Genomic DNA, 20053 nt, shown 5'->3' with positions numbered 1-20053 from the left:
CAAATTAATAGCAGCCACATCCCTTCGTTGCCAGCCAGGTGACTTGACACCAGTGTTGTGCATGAACAAGTTTAAATGAGCACGTTCATTGAAAACACTAATTTTTATGTGTATAATGAACTGAACACAACACATTTGTAAATAAAGACCTTGAACGTGAACTTGTTCAGGTTCAGTGAAGTCCTGTAACCGTCACTGCGTCCATTTGCACCTGAGCTATACCCACTTCACACTAAGTTACCCACAATGCATTGCACACTTTAGCACAACTAACCAGCAACGCTCCTCAGCAACTCCTCAGTCACATGCCTTGTGTGCACTTAAAAAGCAGGCAGACGAAAGTTAGAACGTCAGCCTCACCGGCTTCTAATTTGAGGAGACTTGTAGAGTTGAAGCATCTTTCCAGTTTGAGAGGATATCTGCAAGTCCTCGGCATAAAAAAAAAAGCCATTAGGGAAGCGCAAGACTTCCTGCCAACAGTCCCAAACAACCCATCACACTGGTGCAGGGGTGTAGCACAAAAATCTGGGCCCTTTGTACAAACATCTCTGTGGGCCCCCAAGTGGACTTGATCAATAGTTCTCATGCATACTTTTCCTGTGGTATAAGACTAATGTCATAGTTTAACCACTGCATGGTAAAATGGCTTCTCTATCCATTTCCTGGTTCATCTGGCATACACTCTTCTGCATTGCTCAACCTTTCACTGTCTCACTGTTCCTCCTCTTTCCTCTCCTCACCCTCCTCACTACCTTCAGTGCAGATATATACAAGATTATCTTAACCTGCTTACAGCATAAAATACAATAGAATAAAACTTAATGTGTTACTGAGATTATTTTGTTTGAACAAGCTACAGATGATTGATTATAAACTGAATAACATAACTGCCTCCATGAGCTCAGTGATCATCTGGACATGATGATGGACCTGCTGCTGTGTCTGAGAATGAGGACCATGTGGTTCATGATGTTAATCTTTGCTAATACTGATAACTGCAATGTTACAGTGGTACTGATAGGTTCAATATATGTGATTGTTAAGCATTAAACCATTTGTTAGGCTATACCAACAAACACATGAGTCATGTTTTGTATTGTACCTCCTGTCTGACTATGAACTTCTACTTTGTACCCTAAAACATGCAGGCTGGGCAGATTTCTGATTCGTGTCACTCCGCTACTGAATAAAGTAATTCAGTAATAATTACAAGACAGTCCTTTTTCCAGGTTAGATATTTTTTATAAGGAATTGACTCAAAAGCACCAACAGCAGGAGTTTTAATAATAATCAGACTCTGACTTACTCATAAGTCATTGTTTTATTTTATTAATTTATGGTAGATCATTTGTTATCAGCATTACAGACTTCAGGGTCTGGTGCATTCACTTCTTCAGATAACACAATGTCAATAGCATCCTCACAACTTACAAAGAATCCATTGATATCAAATATGTAATGACTGGTCACTGGGAAAGGACTAAATATGGACAGTAAGTAGATCTGTTTTTATCACAAGGTCTGTAACATCAAATTATTTAACAACTTTGATGAATGTCTAATAGTAATACATGTGTGTTGTCCCCAAATGAATCCTAACATGTTCCCAACAGACACCTGCTGCTGATATCAGCTCAGACTGTTAGTTCAGGTGCTGCTCACCTCTTCTCTAACGAATGAATAAGAAGCAGCTGCCCCTCACTTCATTTTCTTACCCTGTGTTTTTTTCTCTCCCTTTTATGATATCCAGACTTCACTTTCTTTGGCTGTCTCTCTGCTCGCTCAGTGTAACTCAGTAAAACAGTTAAACATACCAGTGCGGGTGTGGACTGAACCATTTTAAGAGGGGTGATAGGGCCCTCATAGAACATTCATCATTATTGTTAATACAAAATTAATTATCTCTGCACCTTAACTCAGGCAAACTGACTTTGATTATCATATTAATTAATTAGACATTTTAAAATGGAACAAAAAAAAATCATTCCAGGATTTTCAAGGGCCCCCAACGTGCAGCGGGCCCTGGCTAAATGGTACCGTTTACCCCCCCCCCCCCCCCCCCCAGTTGTTGGATATCCTGGGTGTGTCCACTAGTAAGACTAGACAAGATGAGTCTGTCTTGAATCATTCTGGATAAAACAAAGGTGTGCTGCATTCATTGGATGACTTCAGGCTTAATTAAAAGATGGCGCTAGTTTAAGTCTGAGTATTTCAGGCGAGTCTTGCTTTTTTCAGCAACTTTCATTAACTTCCCCTGTTTATCCCAGTTAGTTTTGCTTCCTGCTACATCGGGTTTCTGTATCTAACTGCAGCACCTCCATGTAGTCATTGTCTCCCTCAGTTTAAAGCAACACTACATGAGTTTCAACCCTTACAACTCTGTGCCGCTGACTTGTTTTGGTGGCACGGTAACATTCATAATGCACATTTCTGGGGCTGTCATTGCCCTGTAGCATCCTGGGGCTGAGAAACCCCCCTTCACAACTTTGTGTTCCAGCCCAGGGCATCGAGTGACAGCTATGTTTTGCTTTACGGTACTGTACCATACACCAGCAACTGGATATAAACACACTGACCATTTTGGATGTGCACCATGGCTGATTTAACAAAGAAACACAGGAGGACATTTTTGAAGGAAGCTTGGAAAGTGTGAAAGTGGCAAAACGAGAGAAAAGACAAGAGTCAACATCAGACTGGCTCCTACTGATGGAGAGAGCTCAGAGAAGAGACAGGATGCAGACAGAATTAGCTGAATAAACCTTCGTTAGGGGGGCGCCAGAGTGAGAAAATCCTCCAAAGTTCTGTAGTGTTGTTTTAATTTCTCCTTGTTTTTTTCTCCTGGCCAGATCCTCTTCACAAATAGCCTTTAGCTGCTCCATTAATCAGATTTTTTCATTTATTTTTTGTTAAGTACTCTGAGGATCCCTTCTTTGCAGCATATTTTGCTGTATGTAAATGTAGTCAGATGTTACATCATTCATACCGTTTCCCACATAGGTCCTGTATCCTTATGGCAGCACTGTATCCATAAATCCTCATTCTGCTAACATTCCAACAGATGCTTCTTGGCCTTTCTTCTGTTGACCTTCGTACATGGTTGGAGGTACATGGGTGATGGTGTTGTGAAACTGTTTGCTAGATGTAATAGCACAAGTATGTGATGTGTTGGCTAGAGGCTGCCATTTCTCCTCGTGTATAGCAAGAAACTATGTGATGTCTAGTGTCCAATATGAAGTGTAATAAACTGCTGTGAAATGTCTAAACAATGCACACAATATTTCCAAGTGCTTATTGTGCATTCCAGTTGTCCTCTGAACTCATTTTCTGAAGGACATTTTGCCAGAAAATGACAAAATGCTCTAGTTTATTCGAATGGTAAACACCTAAGTAGCAGACATGATAACTGACATGATATTTATAAATTTTGTTTCCCAAATGGCTCAAAATTAAATACAAAAACAAAGAAACTCAGCTAAATGACAGAAAACATTTTCTCACAACAAATATAAAAAATAACCGGAACTGAATTATCCAACAAAGGTGGATTTTTACTATCAGAGATAAATAGTTCCTACAGATATATTCTTAATACAAACTTTTTTTAAATATGAACTATAATATTGAGACAATTAAACTCTTTACCAAAGGCAAATTTATTTGTATAGCACATTTCATGTACAAGACACATCAAAGTGCTTTACATAAAACATTACAGCAGGGTGCAGAAAGCAATACAAGTGCATTAAAAAACAAAAAACTACTAGACTGTTTTCCTCTGCAGGTGTGAAGTAACATCTCCTGCTTTACACACTTGTTTCCACCCAAAAGTAAAAACAATTCATCACTTTCAGATTTCACACCACAGAGAAAACTTTAATCATATTTAAAAAACATTAAAATCCCACAAACTGATGAAAATCTAAGTTATTCAGGTTTCTTTTTCATGGTAATACTTGTGGAATGAACACAAAATCTTTAACAATTCAAAGTCAGGAAGTTTTTATTTTTGTAGAAGTTGTAGGAAATTTTCTGGTGTGTTCATGTACAGGTGTAACAGTTTGTTGTCTGGTGATGGTGTGGATTGAAGGGTCGTTTCCTTCTGTCTGTGATGTTTTTGTCTCCTTTCTTCTTTCCCTTTTGCATCTTTTTGCTATTTTCCATCTTTTTCTGTCCCCTCCGGTCACGTCCAGCAAGATTACATAGATTCTGTGATTCAAAGTAAATAAATAAATAAATGAATCAGATTATCAAGAGGAGTCTTACCCATAGGCCTCCCCTTGGCAGAGCAAATTTGTTCAGCACGATACAGCAAACAGATTATCATTTTGCTTGCTATGATGCTGGACAGGACAAGATAAAAAAAAAATAAAATAAAATAAAAAGCCTAATTAATGGCAACAGGTGATTAAGGTACATGTGTATGTATGTATATGGAATTTGATTCTGGTCTCTCTTTTTGTTTTACAAAAACAACTGAACAATAACGATTATATATATATATATATATATATATATATATACTTACTAAATAAATAAGTGCTAAATACTGAATATATGTAATTAATAAAAAGAGTGCTTCCTACATGCTCGTAGACTTTCTACAAATTACACAGAAAATAATTCAGATCAGAGAGAAAGTAGAACTGTGTTTTCTAAATTCTGACAGAAATCAAGTGGTACATTTAATATATTTGTGTGTACTCTGCACTGTAACCATCAGTAACATCAGAAAACTTGGTCTACAAGCCAAAACAGACTTGTAAGGATGAATTTTCATGCAGTATAAAGCAATAAAAGATACTAACACCGGACATGATAAACGTCTTAGGCTGAGTACTTTTTTACTACATAAATTCACATAAACATGGACCAATTAAATGATTTCAGTGAGCAAATAAAAACAGGTAATATTACAGGAAGTAAAATCCAACATTTACAGCAGAACTCTGGGTTAAAAAGGTTTACAGGCTTCTTAAATACACTTAGAAAATTAACTTCAGGACAACAGGTCTTGTAGGACTGTGTGAGATTCCCATGTGTCACATTTACAGTTTGTCTCTTACATGTGTGTTTAATTGCAGAACGCTTGGTGTCTCTGTGTGTTTGACAGTGGGAGCGGCTGTCCACGCTGCAGGGAAATCCAGGTAATTCATAAAATTCTCACATTTAAATGAATCATTTTATTGTCATAATGTGGCCAATAATGAGAGAATCTGACATTTTTCTAAAATAAAACACGTTCCTGAGATGAACAGGAATGTTTTAGTTGACAGTTTACTGTCCAAGCCTGCTGCACAGCTTGGAATATAAAGGTTTGACATGTAAAAGGACAGAATGAGTGGAGTGATGTGGTCACAGTGCAGCATTTGTACATTTTGATCTGTGTGAATGTAAAAGTTAAATCAGGAGGTTCCTCTGCTCTGAACCTCTTTTCTGTGGAATTGACCTTGTCCAGGTGGTTGATGTGGTTTTTAAAGAAGTGAGTCCTTAAATGCATCAGCTGTGTTGTATCTCCGTCTGCGGAGTCAGTCTTGGTGTCATAAATGTGCAGTGAGAGTCTGAGAGGCTTTACTTTTCTGCTCTGTGATTTCTGGGAGACGTTTCATCTCTGCTTCCTCCTTCCTCTCCTCCTGTTCTCCTTTCTGATATTCTTATCCCTCCCGTCCCTCCTGCTGCTCCTTTTTTCTCTGCTTCTCCTCCTCCTCCCACATATCCTCTTCCTCCTCTTTCTCCTCCTCCCCCTTCTCCCCCCTCTTCTCCTCCTCTCATCTGTCTTCCCTCTCCTCTTTCTTCTCCTCCTCCTCCTCCCTCCCCTTTTCTCTCTTGTCCCTCTCCCCTTCCACCTCCCCCCTCTTACCCTCCTTCTACCCTTTCCTCTTTTATCTCTCTCCTTCCTTCTCTTCCTCCTCCTCCTCCTCCCCCTTCTCTTCCTTCTCTTCCTCCTCCTCCTCCTGGTCTCCCTGCAGTTTTGGGTCCAGCTTACCCTGCTCCCATCATCCTGCATCCAGCTCACCTGACCAGCCAGGTAGGTTTTGACAGGAACAGGTGAGAGTGGAGGGAACGGACAGATGTTCATTCTGCTTCATCCATAAAGATGCTGATCAGTGATGAAGATTTCAGAGCAATTCAGGATGAATTCATAGAAATAAATCATCAAACACAATTTGATTAGGTGTAATTGATCAAAGTCAACAGGTAAACATGTCTCCGTTCCCCAACTCTTTACTATGATGGAAGAATGTGTTTTTGTATGTGTGAGCTGGTGGGCAGATGTCACCACAGCAGCTTGTTGTTTCACATCTGTTCTGTGTGTGTTTGTGTCTGCAGATCAGCTCTCAGCCGGTTCTTCTGCTCCTGGATGGTCAGCTCCTGGTCCCTTTTGGATTCCAGTAAGTAAAAGATGAATCCTGGTCAATGTTTAGCATCAGCAGCTGAGCTGCTGTTTGTATGTCCACACTGTCTTCCTGCTGTAAAATGTGTGTGTGTGTGTGTGTCTGCAGGATACCGGTGCACGACGCCCGCCCCGCTGCAGCCACCCCCGAGTCCAAGCTGCTCACAGTAAGTTTACTCTGGATGTTTTACTCCAAATCTTCTCTTAACTCCTGATCTGTATCAGTGGATCAGGTTCCTGCCTTTTTGTCACAATATTTCTTTTTTCCTTAAAATAAGTCGTCATGGAAACACCTGAGCTCTGCTCTGACTGTTTTTTCTTCTGTTTTGTGGCTGCAGGAAGAGGAATGTCAAGAGGCCACCCAACGCCATCATGCTCTTCTTGAAGGAGCAGAGGGCGGCTGTGATAGCTGAGTTTGGCGTCACCAGGAGCGTGGCTGTGGACGCCATCTTCGGGGAGAGAGTAAGTAGATGTGATCCACTAAGAATCCCGTCTTGATAGTGATTTCTGTTCTGAGAGACTGTCCATGTTTTGTGGTGTGTCCACAGTGGATGTCCTTGTCTCCTGAGCAGCAGGTGAGGTATTTCTTGGAGGCTGATGCAGCGAGGTGCCAGCACGAGGAGCACCGCCCCCAGTGGTCCAGCAGGGACAACTATACGTACGCTGTGCTCAGACATGATAACCTCACTGCACTGATGCAGATGAAACAGTGACAGCAAAAATTTCCTACAATCTAGTATTAGAGGAAAAATCTAATGTGTCTTTTTCTGTGTTTTTAGGGCCAGAAGAGGAAGAGGAGGCACCAGAGGAGCACAGCTCCCAGCAGCTCTGGAAGTAACACAGACTTTTGTGGATCACAGCGTATGATCATGTGATGAAAACAAGGTGACATGTGACCACACTGAGTCATATTTGACTGGATTAGATCCCAGATTGTTAGAACATTGTTTTTGAACCACAGAGACAGGCTGGACTACTGCAACCTCCATCTTAACTGGATCCCCAAACATCTCCCTTAAAATCCTTCAGGTGGTCCAAAATATTGCTGCCAGATTAATGACAAGAAAGCACATTTCTCCTGAGTTAGCCTCTCTACACTGGCTCTCTGTAACATTTATCTGAAACATGTAATTGTTTATTATTTCCCATCATTCCCAAAACATCGGCAGACTTGTGGTACCAAGAATTTCTGAAACTAGAACGGGTGGCAGGACTTTTAGTTTTCACTTCGCTCTCTGTCTGTCTGGAGATGAAAGGCTGACACACTTTGTGTTTTTAAGACAAAACTAAAGTTTGACCTCTTTGAAAAAAGCTAATGAGTTGTTTATTTATTATCATGATGTCATTCATGTTTCTTCTCTCTTGTAGGCGTACGAGTGGCCGTCTTCCAGAGGGTTAACCAGATGTTCTGAGACACCGACTGAGAAAACATCTAAGTTTTACATTTCAATGAAATGTTTAACTTTTGTATAAAGTTCATTTTCGTTGTTTGATGTTGTGTTGTTTTCTTTTTATATGTAAATAGTTCTGAAGTTTAAAATTTGAATTTTTTTTCTGTATATATCGTCCGTCTGCAGTGTCCACTATCCACCTGCAGAGCAGCCACCTCCTGTCTCCACCTGCAGCAACCACCATTGACTTAACACCAGTCTTCAGTCTCCACCTGCAGCAACCACTATTGGCTTACAACATCATCCGACTCCCGTCTCCACCTGCAGGCACCACCATCGGCAAACAAAACATCTGGAAGAAGATCACCTGCAGGAACCACCACCTTCTTCTTCCAACACAGAACTGTACAAAAGTCTTGAGCCACTCCTTTTTCTTTCCTTTCCATCTCCAACGTTGACCTTGTCTTGAGCAGTAGTTTCTGTTGCTCAAGACAAGTTCAACTTTTCCTGAAACATTTAAAGCTGTCACTTTTCTACTTTCCTCTATCATCAGGTGTCCAGGCTTTCTGAAGGTCTGGAGTTTTTCTTTAGACATTGGCTGCTTTTTAACTTATTTTCAGTCCAGTTCTTGGGCCTGGCTGATTTCAGAGGAATGTGTGTTTGTTTTATTTATGTATTTGTTCATATTTATGTGTGTTTGCCTCTTAACACTGACCTCTGAATCATTCAGGTGTATAAAGGCTCCTAACTCAAAGGATGAACCAGTGTCGTGTTGACAAAAACCAGAAAACTTAAAACTCATTTTAAATTGGATCTATAGGCTCTTTGTTGGCTGTCTGCCACAAACATATTATTATTATTCGTTTTGATTTCTTTTTTATTTATGTTTGACAGACATGAAAAGTAGTATTTTGACCCAACAATGTGATTCCCAAAGAGTTATCAGCTGAAAACCTGGCATATCTCAGTATGGTATCCACCAAGTCACTGGGTCAGATGGTGTGAACGTCTCCTCTTCTTTCATTCTCAGTTTGTCCAGTTTAGTTGAGGACACACTGTCCACCATGCTGAGACGTGGTTTTCTCGCTGTAGATTCTCGGCTGTTTGGCTGTTTTGTCCTTCGGGTGAAGCAGTCTCTGTCTGAGAGTGATGATGAGGGTCTGAAATGAACCAGGATGTGGTGTTCGCAGGAAATCCTGAGTTTCTCAGACACTCCTGACACATATGACATGACAACTTTCTTCCTCCTGTTCTGTCTTCTCTGTTCATGATGATTTTCCAAAATTTTGGCCGATTCCATTTAAGTCTAGTTTGGATAAACAGGTTTGACGTGCTTCCTTAATGTGGTTTTGTTCCTGAAGTTTTCCTCCGTCCTCGTACGAACATTTCCAGCCTGGTGGAGTGAGGTTTGTGATGAGTCAAAACCTGAGTCCTGGTCTGTGTGGGTTGCTGGTAAACATCAGTGTTTTGGACTATGCGGTCACGTTGAGGAGGATGGAAACCACAACACTGAAGTTTACAAGACACCAACACACACCAGGATCTAGTTTTTAACTCACACCACCTACTGGAACACAAACTGTCTGTTGAGGATGGAGGGAAAACTTAACAAAACCACATCAAGGAAGCCATTTAAACCTGTTTTGTTTTGAAAGAACAGGAGGAAGAATATTGTTTCATATCTGACACGAGGGACCAAACATCACTTTTAGTAGAGGCTGCTTCACCCGAAGGACAAACCATCCAAACACAAGCTGAGTGGCGTCATGTTGCAGCACAGCGAGGAGTGACCACCATGTCCCAGCATGGTGGACAGCGTGTCCTCTACTAAACTGGATAAACTGGGCAAGTTGAGAATAAAGTGGAGAAGTTAACATATCTGAACCTGTGGTCAGTTCAAAAACTATAGACAGCATCTGAAATCCAGCAAACAGCTGATAGTGGAGCTGAAACGGTGGTAAAAGGCTGAGGTGTGCCAGATGACGGCAGAACTGGACTGAAAATCAGTGCTAACAAGTCTGATGGAGGCATGAATCCTCCACACAGTCTGGATGTAATCATTGTTGAAGAAATGTAGAATCATGTTAACAGAGAAGAGAACAAAAAGCAGCCAACATGTTTCAGTAAATCTCTGCTTTTTTTTCTGACCGTTTTCTACCTTTTTTTTTTTTGGAGTGACTCCAGACTTTTGCACAGTACCGTCCCCCAAGGTAAGAATCCATCTTCCATCCTTGTGATGGACACACACCATCAGATGTTCTTCATGATATCTTTTGTATATTTAACAACTCATTTCTTTGCCACATGAATTAACTGTGTAATATTCTTCCCGGTACCGGGGTTCCCTGGTGCCTGAGACGTCCTGACTGAGGAGGACATTGTGTCAAAGACTCAAGATAAACAGAGGACGTGTCCCTCATGTTTAGAGACTATAGAAGGTGTTTATTTTGTAAAATTTAATAGTTTGGTTGTTTTTTTTTTTCTCTTCAGTGAATCCTTCAGGTTTCCAGCTCGGACCGTTACAGTCTTCATCTTTGACCTCTGCAATGCATCTCCAGAAACACAACTTCAGCCTCCACCTTCTGCCACCACCCTCCAGGTAAATTTCACCTTCAGTCTCCACCCGCAACCTCTGCCATCCACCTTCAGAACATTTGACTGATCCATTGTCTGTACCTGCTTATTCCACTGCAGGGTCATGGTGGGGGGGGGCTGGAGCCTTCCCAGCAGTTACCAGACAAGAGGCAGGTTCCACCTTGGACAGGTCACCAGTCCATCGCAGGACAAACACAGAGACAAACAACCACCCACGCTCACTCAGAATCCAGAGAACCTGTAGAGAAGCCCCACATGCACGGGGAGAACATGCAGACTCCACACAGAAAGGCTCCAGCTAAGCTTCAAACCAGGAACCTTCTTGCTGGGAGGCCACAGTGCTAACCCCCACACCTCCATGAAGCCCATCTTCCAACTTACACTGTTAGAAACAAATCTACACATTAAACCTCCACCTGAATCATCTCCATGGTAACATCCTCTCTTCAGCTCCATCTCATCTTCCATGTAGCTCCATTAACTTGAGTTATTTTTATGTTCCTCTGTACCTGCAGCCTGGCTGATGGAGTCCTCCACCTTCTGCTTTGACACTCAGGATATTTATTGTCTTTCAGACTAAAATGACACAGCTCCACCTGCAAAGCATCCACCTTCAGGAAGAAAAATCCACCTTCCATCTCTACCTGTAACCTCTGGCATTAAGAAAGAAACTAAATCCACCTTCAGCCTCCACCTTCCAGCACTACCCTCCAGGTAAAATTCACCTTCATCCTTCACCTGCAGTCTCTGACATCCACCCTCAGAAAAACCACCTCCGTCTCTTCATGGACTTTCCAGCTTACGTTGTTGAAAATAAATCTTCTACAGATTGAACCTCCACCTGAATCGTCTCCATGGTAACGTCCTCTCTTCAGCTCCAGCCTCCATCATCTTCCATCTATCTTTGTACATGAAACTCGACCTGCAGTCTCTGCTATCAACCTGCAAAGCATCCACCTCCAGGAAGAGAAATCCACCTTCAACCTCCACCTGCTGCTTTTACCATCCACCTCCAGAAAATTCCAGCCTCACCTCCTCCCGCAGTCTCCTCCTCCATCTTCCAGCTGAGGGAGGTGTTGATGAAAGGAAGCTTCATGGTAAAGGAAACGTTCCTGTTAAATGAGCCTTTCTTTGAACTGATCATTTCTCTCCCTTTGATTTGTTCAACCACCGACACACTGCCGTCCTTCTTTGATTGATTCCATCTTTGTTTAATTTCAGGCCGACTTCAGGAAGTTCATCAGTGATCAGACAGACGATGGTCAAGCACATGCAGAGTCAACCGAAGAGCACTTCCTCAGAGACCATCATGATGAAGGTGCTGAGTCAGATGTGTTTTTAAAAAGGTAAAGAAAACTGATTGATCCAGTATTCTCAACCCAAACAAACCTTTGGTGTCTGAACGCATGTCGTTCTTCACTGTGATTTTCCTCCAGACCCAGCTGGACTTCACAGACATCCAGATCAGGCAGCAGATGAACCAAGAGCCATTCCTCCACAGTCATGCATTATTCCTTCTTCTATTCCTCCACCTCTACGCTCAGCACAGACACCACCTCATCCTTCCTCCGACTGGGAGTGCTCCTTCACCTGAAGGACAAAACAAACACATGCTGAGAGGCATCGTATTGCAGAGCAGGAGTGTTTAGACCTTCATACAGGAAGCCTTTTAGGACTCAGCGTAAACAGAGGATGTGTCACTCATGTTTAGTGATGATAGATGGTCTTTAGTTGTTTTTATTCAAATTTTTAGTGTGTTTTTTTCTTTTAAGTGAATACAGGTTTCCAGTTCAGACTGTTACAGTCTCCATCTGAAACCTCTGTCATCCATCTTCAGAACCTCTACGCTCAGCACAGACACCACCTCATCCTCCGACTGGGAGTGCTCCTTCTTTTTTCTTTTCTTCACACAGGCTTTTTCACTGGACTTGAAGCTCAAACAAAATGTTCTGATGAAATGAAACTTCCTGAATTTGAAATCTTAAAGATTTTGTGTTCCTTCCACAAGTGTTATCATAAAAGAGAAACCTGAATAACTGAGATGTTCATCAGTTTGTGGAATTTTAATGCATTTAAAACTGTCTTATTAAAATTTCTGCTGTGGTTGTTATAGTTTTTATTTGTAAAAGAAGGTTTGTATTAAGAGTATATCTGTAGGAGCTATTTATCTCTTGATAGTAATCATTCAAATTTGTTGGATAATTCAATTATCCAACAAACAGAAAGAAGGGATCCTCAAAGTACTTAACAAACAAACAAAGAAAACATCTGGCTAATGGATGAAGTAAGGGCAAGTTGTGATGAGGATTTGACCAGGACCAAAGACAAGGAGACTTTAAAGCAACACTGCAGAAGTTTGGCAGATTTTCTTTCTTTGTCACCCCTGACGAAGGCGTATTCGGCTAATTCTGTCTGCATCCTGTCTCTTCTCTAAGCTCTCTCCATCAGTAGGAGCCAGTCCGACGTTGACTCTACGCTTCCTTCAATAATGTCGTCTTGTGTGTCTTTGTGAAATCAGCCATGGTGCACATCCAGAATGGTCTGTGTGTTTATATCCAGTTGCTGGTGTATGGTACAGCACCGCAAAGAAAACAGCTGTCACTTGATGACCTGGAGTGGAACACAAAGTTATGAAGTGGGGTTTCTCACCCCCAGGAATGTGCATAATGAATGTCGTTGCCATTGACACAAGTCAGAAGCACAGAGTTGTAATGTTGGAAACTAACGTAGTGTTGCTTTAAACTGACGGAGACAATGGCTACATGGAAATGCTGCAACTAGATACAGAAACCTGGTGTGGCAGGAAACAAAATTAACTGGGATAAACAGGGGAAGCCAGTTTCATGAAAGTCAGTAAAAAAAAAGACTCACCTGAAATACTCAGATTTAAACTAGCACCATCTTTTAATCAAGCCTTTAGTTGTCCAACAAACACAGTTCACCTTCGTTTAAATCCAGACTGATTCAAGACAGATGTGCATGGTCTCACTTAATGCACGCACCCAGGATATCCAACAAACCCAAACAAATGGATGAACAACAACTTGATGAAATGAGTGACACAAATGACAAAATCAGAGCTTCGTTCTTCTCATCAGCAGATCAAAGACTGCTGACAGAGCTGCATGAAGAATACAACATTTTCACTAAAAACAGGCAAAGCTGCAGCTGTTACCAGAAGCAAAGAGGTGGTGTGGCAGAAAATGCTGAAAGGCCAAACACACTGGATGGGTAAATGATCCACGTTCAGTTATTTCACCCTGTGGGATTCATGAGGAGGAGCGGTGGCCTAGAGGTGAGAGAGATGGATTAGTGTCTAGTGTCAAGCAGTGCTGTGTACGTTCATGCTTCTCATGAACTAGTTTGTAGTTCAGTTGTTTTAAGCTAGATGTGAGAATGAAAGACTGAACTTGAGAAACGTGTAACTAACCAACTAACCTGTCGCTGGGAAGTCATACCCCTGAATAGTAAATGGTACCATTTACCCAGGGTCCACTGTAGGGCGGGACCCCTTTTAAAACATCCTGGAATTAAGTTTTGTTTTGTTTCTTTTGCTCCATTGAAAATCTCTAATTAATTAATTAATATGATGATCAAAGTAATTTTGCCCCCAGAATTCCCAGAAACTGCCCTGGATACCATATCCAAAACAAACAAACAATGGCTATTTAAACTTGTCACTAATGTTTCATCATCATCACAACAAGTACAGGAACTGGGTCAAAAGAGTCAGAGAAACCACCAAATACTGTATAACTAAGAATGTGTGTAAGAAATGAGCGTGCAGGACCAAGAAGGCGGTAAACTAAAACACAATATTGGGAGTGTGTTTTCCCAACCACACACATTTGTAGCTCTAAGGAGTTGAACGAGGTTGTGTCCATCAGACTGCAGCAGAAAGAGTCCCGGAAGACCAGCGCAAGTCCACCTCCGCGGTGTGCGAGCCGGTGTCGCAAACACCGAACAGTCTGGGGAACACAGATAAAAATACTCGTTGTACCGCTACCAACTCTCCATAAGGCACATAAAATCCAACTTCTTTAAAATGTCACTCAGGGTAAAAGCCCTATGCGCAACAGCGCGTGCGTTGTGCAGGACAATCCTGGTGAAGCACGTGCATAATGTGTACTGGCTTGGCACCTGCCGCAGAGACTGAATGAGATGATCCGCCCGGTAGGTAACCAGACACAGAACGCAGGAATACGAGCATTCCGGGTTGGAAAGATCCGGTACAAGATACTCCCCACAGGTGAGCACGAGACTCATCCCCATCAGACTCCCAGACAGGAACTGGTTGTAAGCGCCGCTCACTCCCGGGAGCTCTGAACCCGTTCGGCCAGGATGAAAAGCCTCGGATGGCCACTTCCACAGCTTGGTCTGCTCACCAGCCCTTCATCCCCGCCTCCGTCTCCTTCAACGGCGTCTGACTATCAACAAGTACTCCAGCGATAATGGGAAGCGCTCCAGTTTTGGAGGGAAAAACTCAGTGTACCTGTCCCAGGTAAGACAAATATCCTGCATGCGTGCCTTTATACTGTATAATTGCTGAGACACTATTAGTTAACAGGGTTGAAACAACAAAGTATGACACAAGAAAAATCACAAAGGTACGAGAGAGTAGGGAGGTAGCAGAAGCACAGCCGAACACAGGCGTTAACTTGTCTTCCTCCTCGGATTGTAGAAGAGTCTCTATCAGCATCACATCATCCTCTGAATATAAACCAGACATACAGGATTACATGTCACCTAAATGTGCAGCTAAATTGTTCACTACTTTAAGGGTATTGAGTCTTTTTCTTAAGCCTGAATAAAACCCCTGAAATCATTAACAGATTAAAACTCAAGCAGATGCAAAAACAATAGAAAAAAAAATCCTTCATTATTTGTTGTTGCAGGTGGATGGATGCTACGATATCAACTTACTCTCTTTGACATAACAAGACCACTGTGCTCCATCATGGACGCCTTTTGTTTAGGTTTTTCTCTGATTTAAAGTCACTGAGGACCACAGCTGCAAAGGCTAATCAATATTATTAATTCATCACAATTCCTGCTAAAGCTACATGTTCACCTCCTATAATGTTTTAACAGTATTTAAGCATGAATTAAAAACTAATGTGTGTCAGCACTAACTGCACAGTGTTACAGACTGTTATCATGCTGTTGGATGTGTTTTATCTACAAGCTGCAGGAGGCTTGAATAAATCCTGTTTTCCTTAAAAATCATATGAAACACCTGATGTAACAAATGAGAAAAACAGCTTTTTGTGTGTAATACCGTCTGTTGACACAAGGTGGCAGCAGCGTCTCATTAGACAGAATGAAATAGAAGCTTGAATCAAAGAGTTTTCCATGTTTTTCCAGAGTAGGGACAGAGTCAGTCATTGTGTCAGCAAAGGGAAATATTTTTCTAACAGTTTGCTGACAGCCTGTCCCAGTGGTGTCCAGTTACACCACCTCTTGTTTTATTTTATTTCAGAGGATTCTACTAACATAAAAAGAATTCTATTCATTTATCTGTTTTTTTAGAGCAGCCAGATTGTTGCTCTGAAATTTGTTTTCCTGAAAGTCCTGAAAGTCCCAGTAATGATCTTTATTTAAAGAATTCCACATACGGCAGCAAAGAAAGCAGTTTTATATCAGAATATCTCAGAGCTTATTGGTCTTTAGATTAATATTTATTTTGCTGGGAAACTTTTCTTGGCAATTATGGACGTCACCTGGATCAGTTAGTTACCATAAAAGGAAGAGGTAAGAATAGTGCTGAGGGGGAAGTCTCATCAGATACTATGGAAGACTGAGTTTGGACAGGGACAGGGACTCTCTCTGGACTCTGGTCCACACATGCATGAAGACCGTGATGAAGACTCTGACAAGGACCCTGACGCTGACCTTGACTCTGACTCGTTGTAAGTGTACTTTGATATGTCTGTTAACTGCTGGTAACTGAATAAAAAGGACGAGTCTATCTGCTGTCAGAAAGAGCTTCTACGAGTCTTTAATTCCAGTCTGGTTCTGAACACCTGATCAGAACCAGATGGTTTTATTATTTCCTGAATAGAAACTGAAGGAATGAAACAACTACAGTTAGATGTAAACATGTAAATAAAGTTCTGTATATGACAAAAACTAAAAAATAGAAAAAAACACAGAGCAAAGAGATGCAGATGGTGACTGAATGACTGGATAGAAGCACAACTGTACAAACCACAATCTGACAAAGTTTGACATGATAACAGAATAAAGAGTCATTTTAAAATTAATCTGATTTTCATTTCTCTGATATAATAAACCAAAAATATTTCTTGTTTTGTCTCATCACCTTAATTTAATTTCATATTCATCCACTTTTACATTCAGGAAAACTGACAGGGGAACCGACAATTTAGAGTTAATAATGAAGGAAACTGATGTTAATTCAAACAGCTGACTGTATTGATGATTTGGTAAAAAGTCAGCGTCCATGAAAGTCTCTGAGGATTAAAGATGGACAGAAGTTTTCTAATTTGTCTCCAAATGGAAGAAAATCATTCAACAGTTTAAAAACAATGTTCCTCAAACAGCTCCAATAACATAAATAATAAAACATCAAATTTTGCTAAAACCACTTATTAAAAATAATTCCCTCCCATCATCTTCCAATGAGACTCAGACACACCGACTCTCAGCTGTGATGTGGGTCTGCAGCTCTGAAACTACGATCCATTAATATTCTACAGCCTGGCCTTCAAGTCCTTCATCTGATGCTGTGGAACAGGCTGGTTCCAGCATCTGTTGCTATGGTGATACAAACTGGTAAGAAATGAACCAACTTCATGATTCTGAACATCTTGATATAAACCTGAAGTTTCCTCTAAAAGACTCTGATCCTGTTTTGTAAACCAGAACCTGGAAAGTTCTAAGTTGTTTTCATTTTGAGGGTCGACTGTTTAACTGCTTTGCCAGCTGTCACTGTTACACAAGATATTTGCACATCAGATACTTTATTAGTATTTATCTGTTCAATACTAATGAAGGTTTGATCTGTGTGTTTGGTTCCCATTAAATTTTCTGCATATTTAAAATATCTGTGAGAATGTGTGTGTGGATGGTGGATGGATGTGTGTGAACAGTGTGGTTGTGTTTTTCTGCATCTTGTTAGGGTTTCACATTAAGAAAATAAAATTAAATACACTATACATCCACTCAATAAAGAATTCATCCAAAACAAACAAAAAACACCTTAACCCTATATGAACCTGATAAAACTGAAGTAAACAGAGTTTATTAATAACTAAACAAACCTCTAGCCCTCCCCATAACAGAAGTTTATTCCATATTTATGCTGATCCACTGACTTCTTTCAACCTTTAAGATCAGTGATTTCCTCCTGTTCTGATTTCAGCTTCAAACTTCCTGTTTGACCCTGAAATCAGTGAATTTCAACCAGATCAATAAAGTTTAATGTGAACTCTGTGTTCTTCATACTGAACACATCAGAGCTGCTGTTTCATCACTGAGACCTTCACAGGTAAAATCTTCACTTCATAAACAGAGTTTATGTAAGGAAACATCCTGTCAGTGAAAGTGTGTGTGAAGGTGTGTATGTGTGTGTTAGTATCAAGATCAGAGAAAGACAGTTTTCCTCTGTTCCAGTCCAGATTCACTCTGATCCTCTGCAGCTTCTCCTGAACTGGAAGAAAAATCTTAGAACCTGGAGACTCTGCTAAGTATTCATCTTTATATTCAACAGATTTTTTATATTGGTAATTATACTGAAATACTTTATAGAACCTTATTCCCCATAATCCAGACAAGATGCCTCCTTTCCTGTTCACAGACTTTGCTAACACACCCACTGACCAGAATCTACTACTTCCAACATCAACATCCCAGCTGTGAGTTCCTGAGTTAAAACCCTCAGAACTAAGAACACAATAACCATCAATCCTCTCTGGATTATCTGGAAGCTTCTGTTCCTCTCCTCCTCTCACACTGGTCAGATCTTCAGACAGGAAGAGTCCTGGACCAGCAGTGTTTGGGTCCAGAATGAGAGGAGTGTAGCAGACCAGGTCCTTCATGTTGTTCCAGATGTTGAAGGCCAGGTTGCCCAGGTGTTTGGCCTGGTCTATCAGAGCTCCTGAGTGCAGCTGTGGATCATCCAGCAGGGGGCAGCGCTGGACTCTTTCCACTGCAGCCTTGTAGTTGTTCAGGAATGAGACGTCTGCAGCTCTCAGCTCCTCCTCTGTGGTTCTGACTGTGTCTGAAAGAGCTGCTATCTCTCTGCTCAGAGCCTCCATCTTCTCCTTCATCATCCCACTCTTCTGCTCCTCTTCCTCCTTCAGAGCAGCCAGCCTGGCCTCCTCTTCCTCTGCTAGAAACTGATGAAGCTTCTTAAACTGCTCCTTAATCTGCCTCTCTGTGTGTCGGGCCTGGACCTTAATGTGTTCTGCTGTTTGATCAAACATCTTCTGAACGTTCTTCTGGAGCTCCAGTTTCTTCTTTAATGATTCCAGAGTTTCCTGAAGTTCCTTCCTGTGCTGTTGTGCAGCTTCATCGATGGGTCTGATTCTGTGGTTGGTGTGTTTTTCTGAATCTCTGCAGATGAGACACACTGGCTGCTGATGGTCCAGACAGAAGAGTTTGAGTTTCTCAGAGTGCAGATGGCAGAGACCTTCTGAAGCTTTCTGATCTCTCTCCTGTAAGAAGGACTCACACAGATTCTTTAACACCAGACTTAAAGGTGGTTCCTCTCTTGAAGATCTTCTCTTACAAACGGGACACTGGTGTGTTGGTTTCTGTGTCCACCAGCTCTTCAGACAGTCTCTACAGAAGCTGTGGCTACATGACAGAACAACAGGATCTCTGAAGACGTCCTTACAGACTGGACAGCAGAGATCCTCCTCTGATATGGAAGCCATGTGGTCTGAGAGTGAAGCTGAATACACAGCAGACAGAAAGTCCAGTCAGTCATGGCTGCCCTCCCTCCTCTGCTAACTCCATCAAACTGACTGTGAGTGGTGTTTTTGGTCAGACTCACCTTCAGTGTGTGGACTGGGAGCAGCTTGAAGTTTCCCACTTTTCTTTCCTGCAGCTGGACTCACTCAGAGGAAGCTGAAGGTGAATCTGATCGTCTGTGTGTCTCTCTGTAGAGACCAAGAATCACCGACTGTTTCCTGCTTCGTCTCAGGTGAGTCAGGTGAGGTGTGAAACTTTATCAGACCTCTTCTGATAAATGCTGCTTCACCTGAAATCCAGGTGTGTTTGATTCCAGAGTTCAAAGCTTTAAAAGTTAATAATAAACAGGTTTTACTTTCTTACCTGCAGATTTAAACCAACAACCTGAATGCAGACTGTAAAGTATTTACACCTCCTTACTGTGTTTATCGGTGTGTGTCGCTCTGTTCTGGTCATCAGGACGTGAAAAGTTCTGTATAAAAACAGTCTGTTTACCATCCAAACACTGTTAAAAACACACATAAACAGCTGAAGTAAAAAGCTTCCATCTTCCTCTGATGTCTTCTCTTCTTCCTCCACCTGTTCTCTGTTCTAGAAAAATCTGGATTCTGATCCCAAAAGTCTCCATCTGATCCAAAATGTTGTAGAAAAGATTCTGATGAGAATTATCAGCAGAGATCATATTTCTCCATCTATCTTCTCTTCATTGGCTGCTGGTTGAATCCAGAATAGAATTCAA

General features: G+C 41.4%; 1 protein-coding gene across 2 annotated transcripts; it reads right to left on the bottom strand.

Moving 5' to 3' along the window:
* Window positions 1-16760: 16760 nt before the first annotated feature.
* LOC121636465 (nuclear factor 7, ovary-like) lies at window positions 16761-19545 on the bottom strand. Of its 2 annotated transcripts, XM_041979996.1 has the most exons (3): window positions 19397-19544; window positions 18146-19294; window positions 16761-18100 (listed from the first exon to the last, which is right to left on the bottom strand). In XM_041979996.1, exons 2-3 carry the CDS (start codon window positions 19275-19277, stop codon window positions 17853-17855), a joined length of 1380 nt encoding a protein of 459 aa, XP_041835930.1. In that variant the 5' UTR covers window positions 19278-19294; window positions 19397-19544; the 3' UTR covers window positions 16761-17852. The 2 variants fall into 2 exon arrangements, with proteins under 2 accessions (XP_041835930.1, XP_041835929.1); XM_041979995.1 differs by having other exon boundaries at window positions 16761-19294; window positions 19397-19545.
* Window positions 19546-20053: the final 508 nt, after the last annotated feature.

The sequence above is a fragment of the Melanotaenia boesemani genome, chromosome 3 (assembly GCF_017639745.1).
Source record: "Melanotaenia boesemani isolate fMelBoe1 chromosome 3, fMelBoe1.pri, whole genome shotgun sequence".
Taxonomy (NCBI): domain Eukaryota; kingdom Metazoa; phylum Chordata; class Actinopteri; order Atheriniformes; family Melanotaeniidae; genus Melanotaenia; species Melanotaenia boesemani.
The sequence above is the reverse complement of the archived record's forward strand: the minus strand, read 5'-3'. Positions and strand labels throughout refer to the sequence as shown.

Excerpts from the sequence above, each read along its gene's own strand:
- LOC121636465 (XM_041979995.1), bottom strand. The coding sequence starts at position 19,277 with ATGGCTTCCATATCAGAGGAGGATCTCTGCTGTCCAGTCTGTAAGGAC.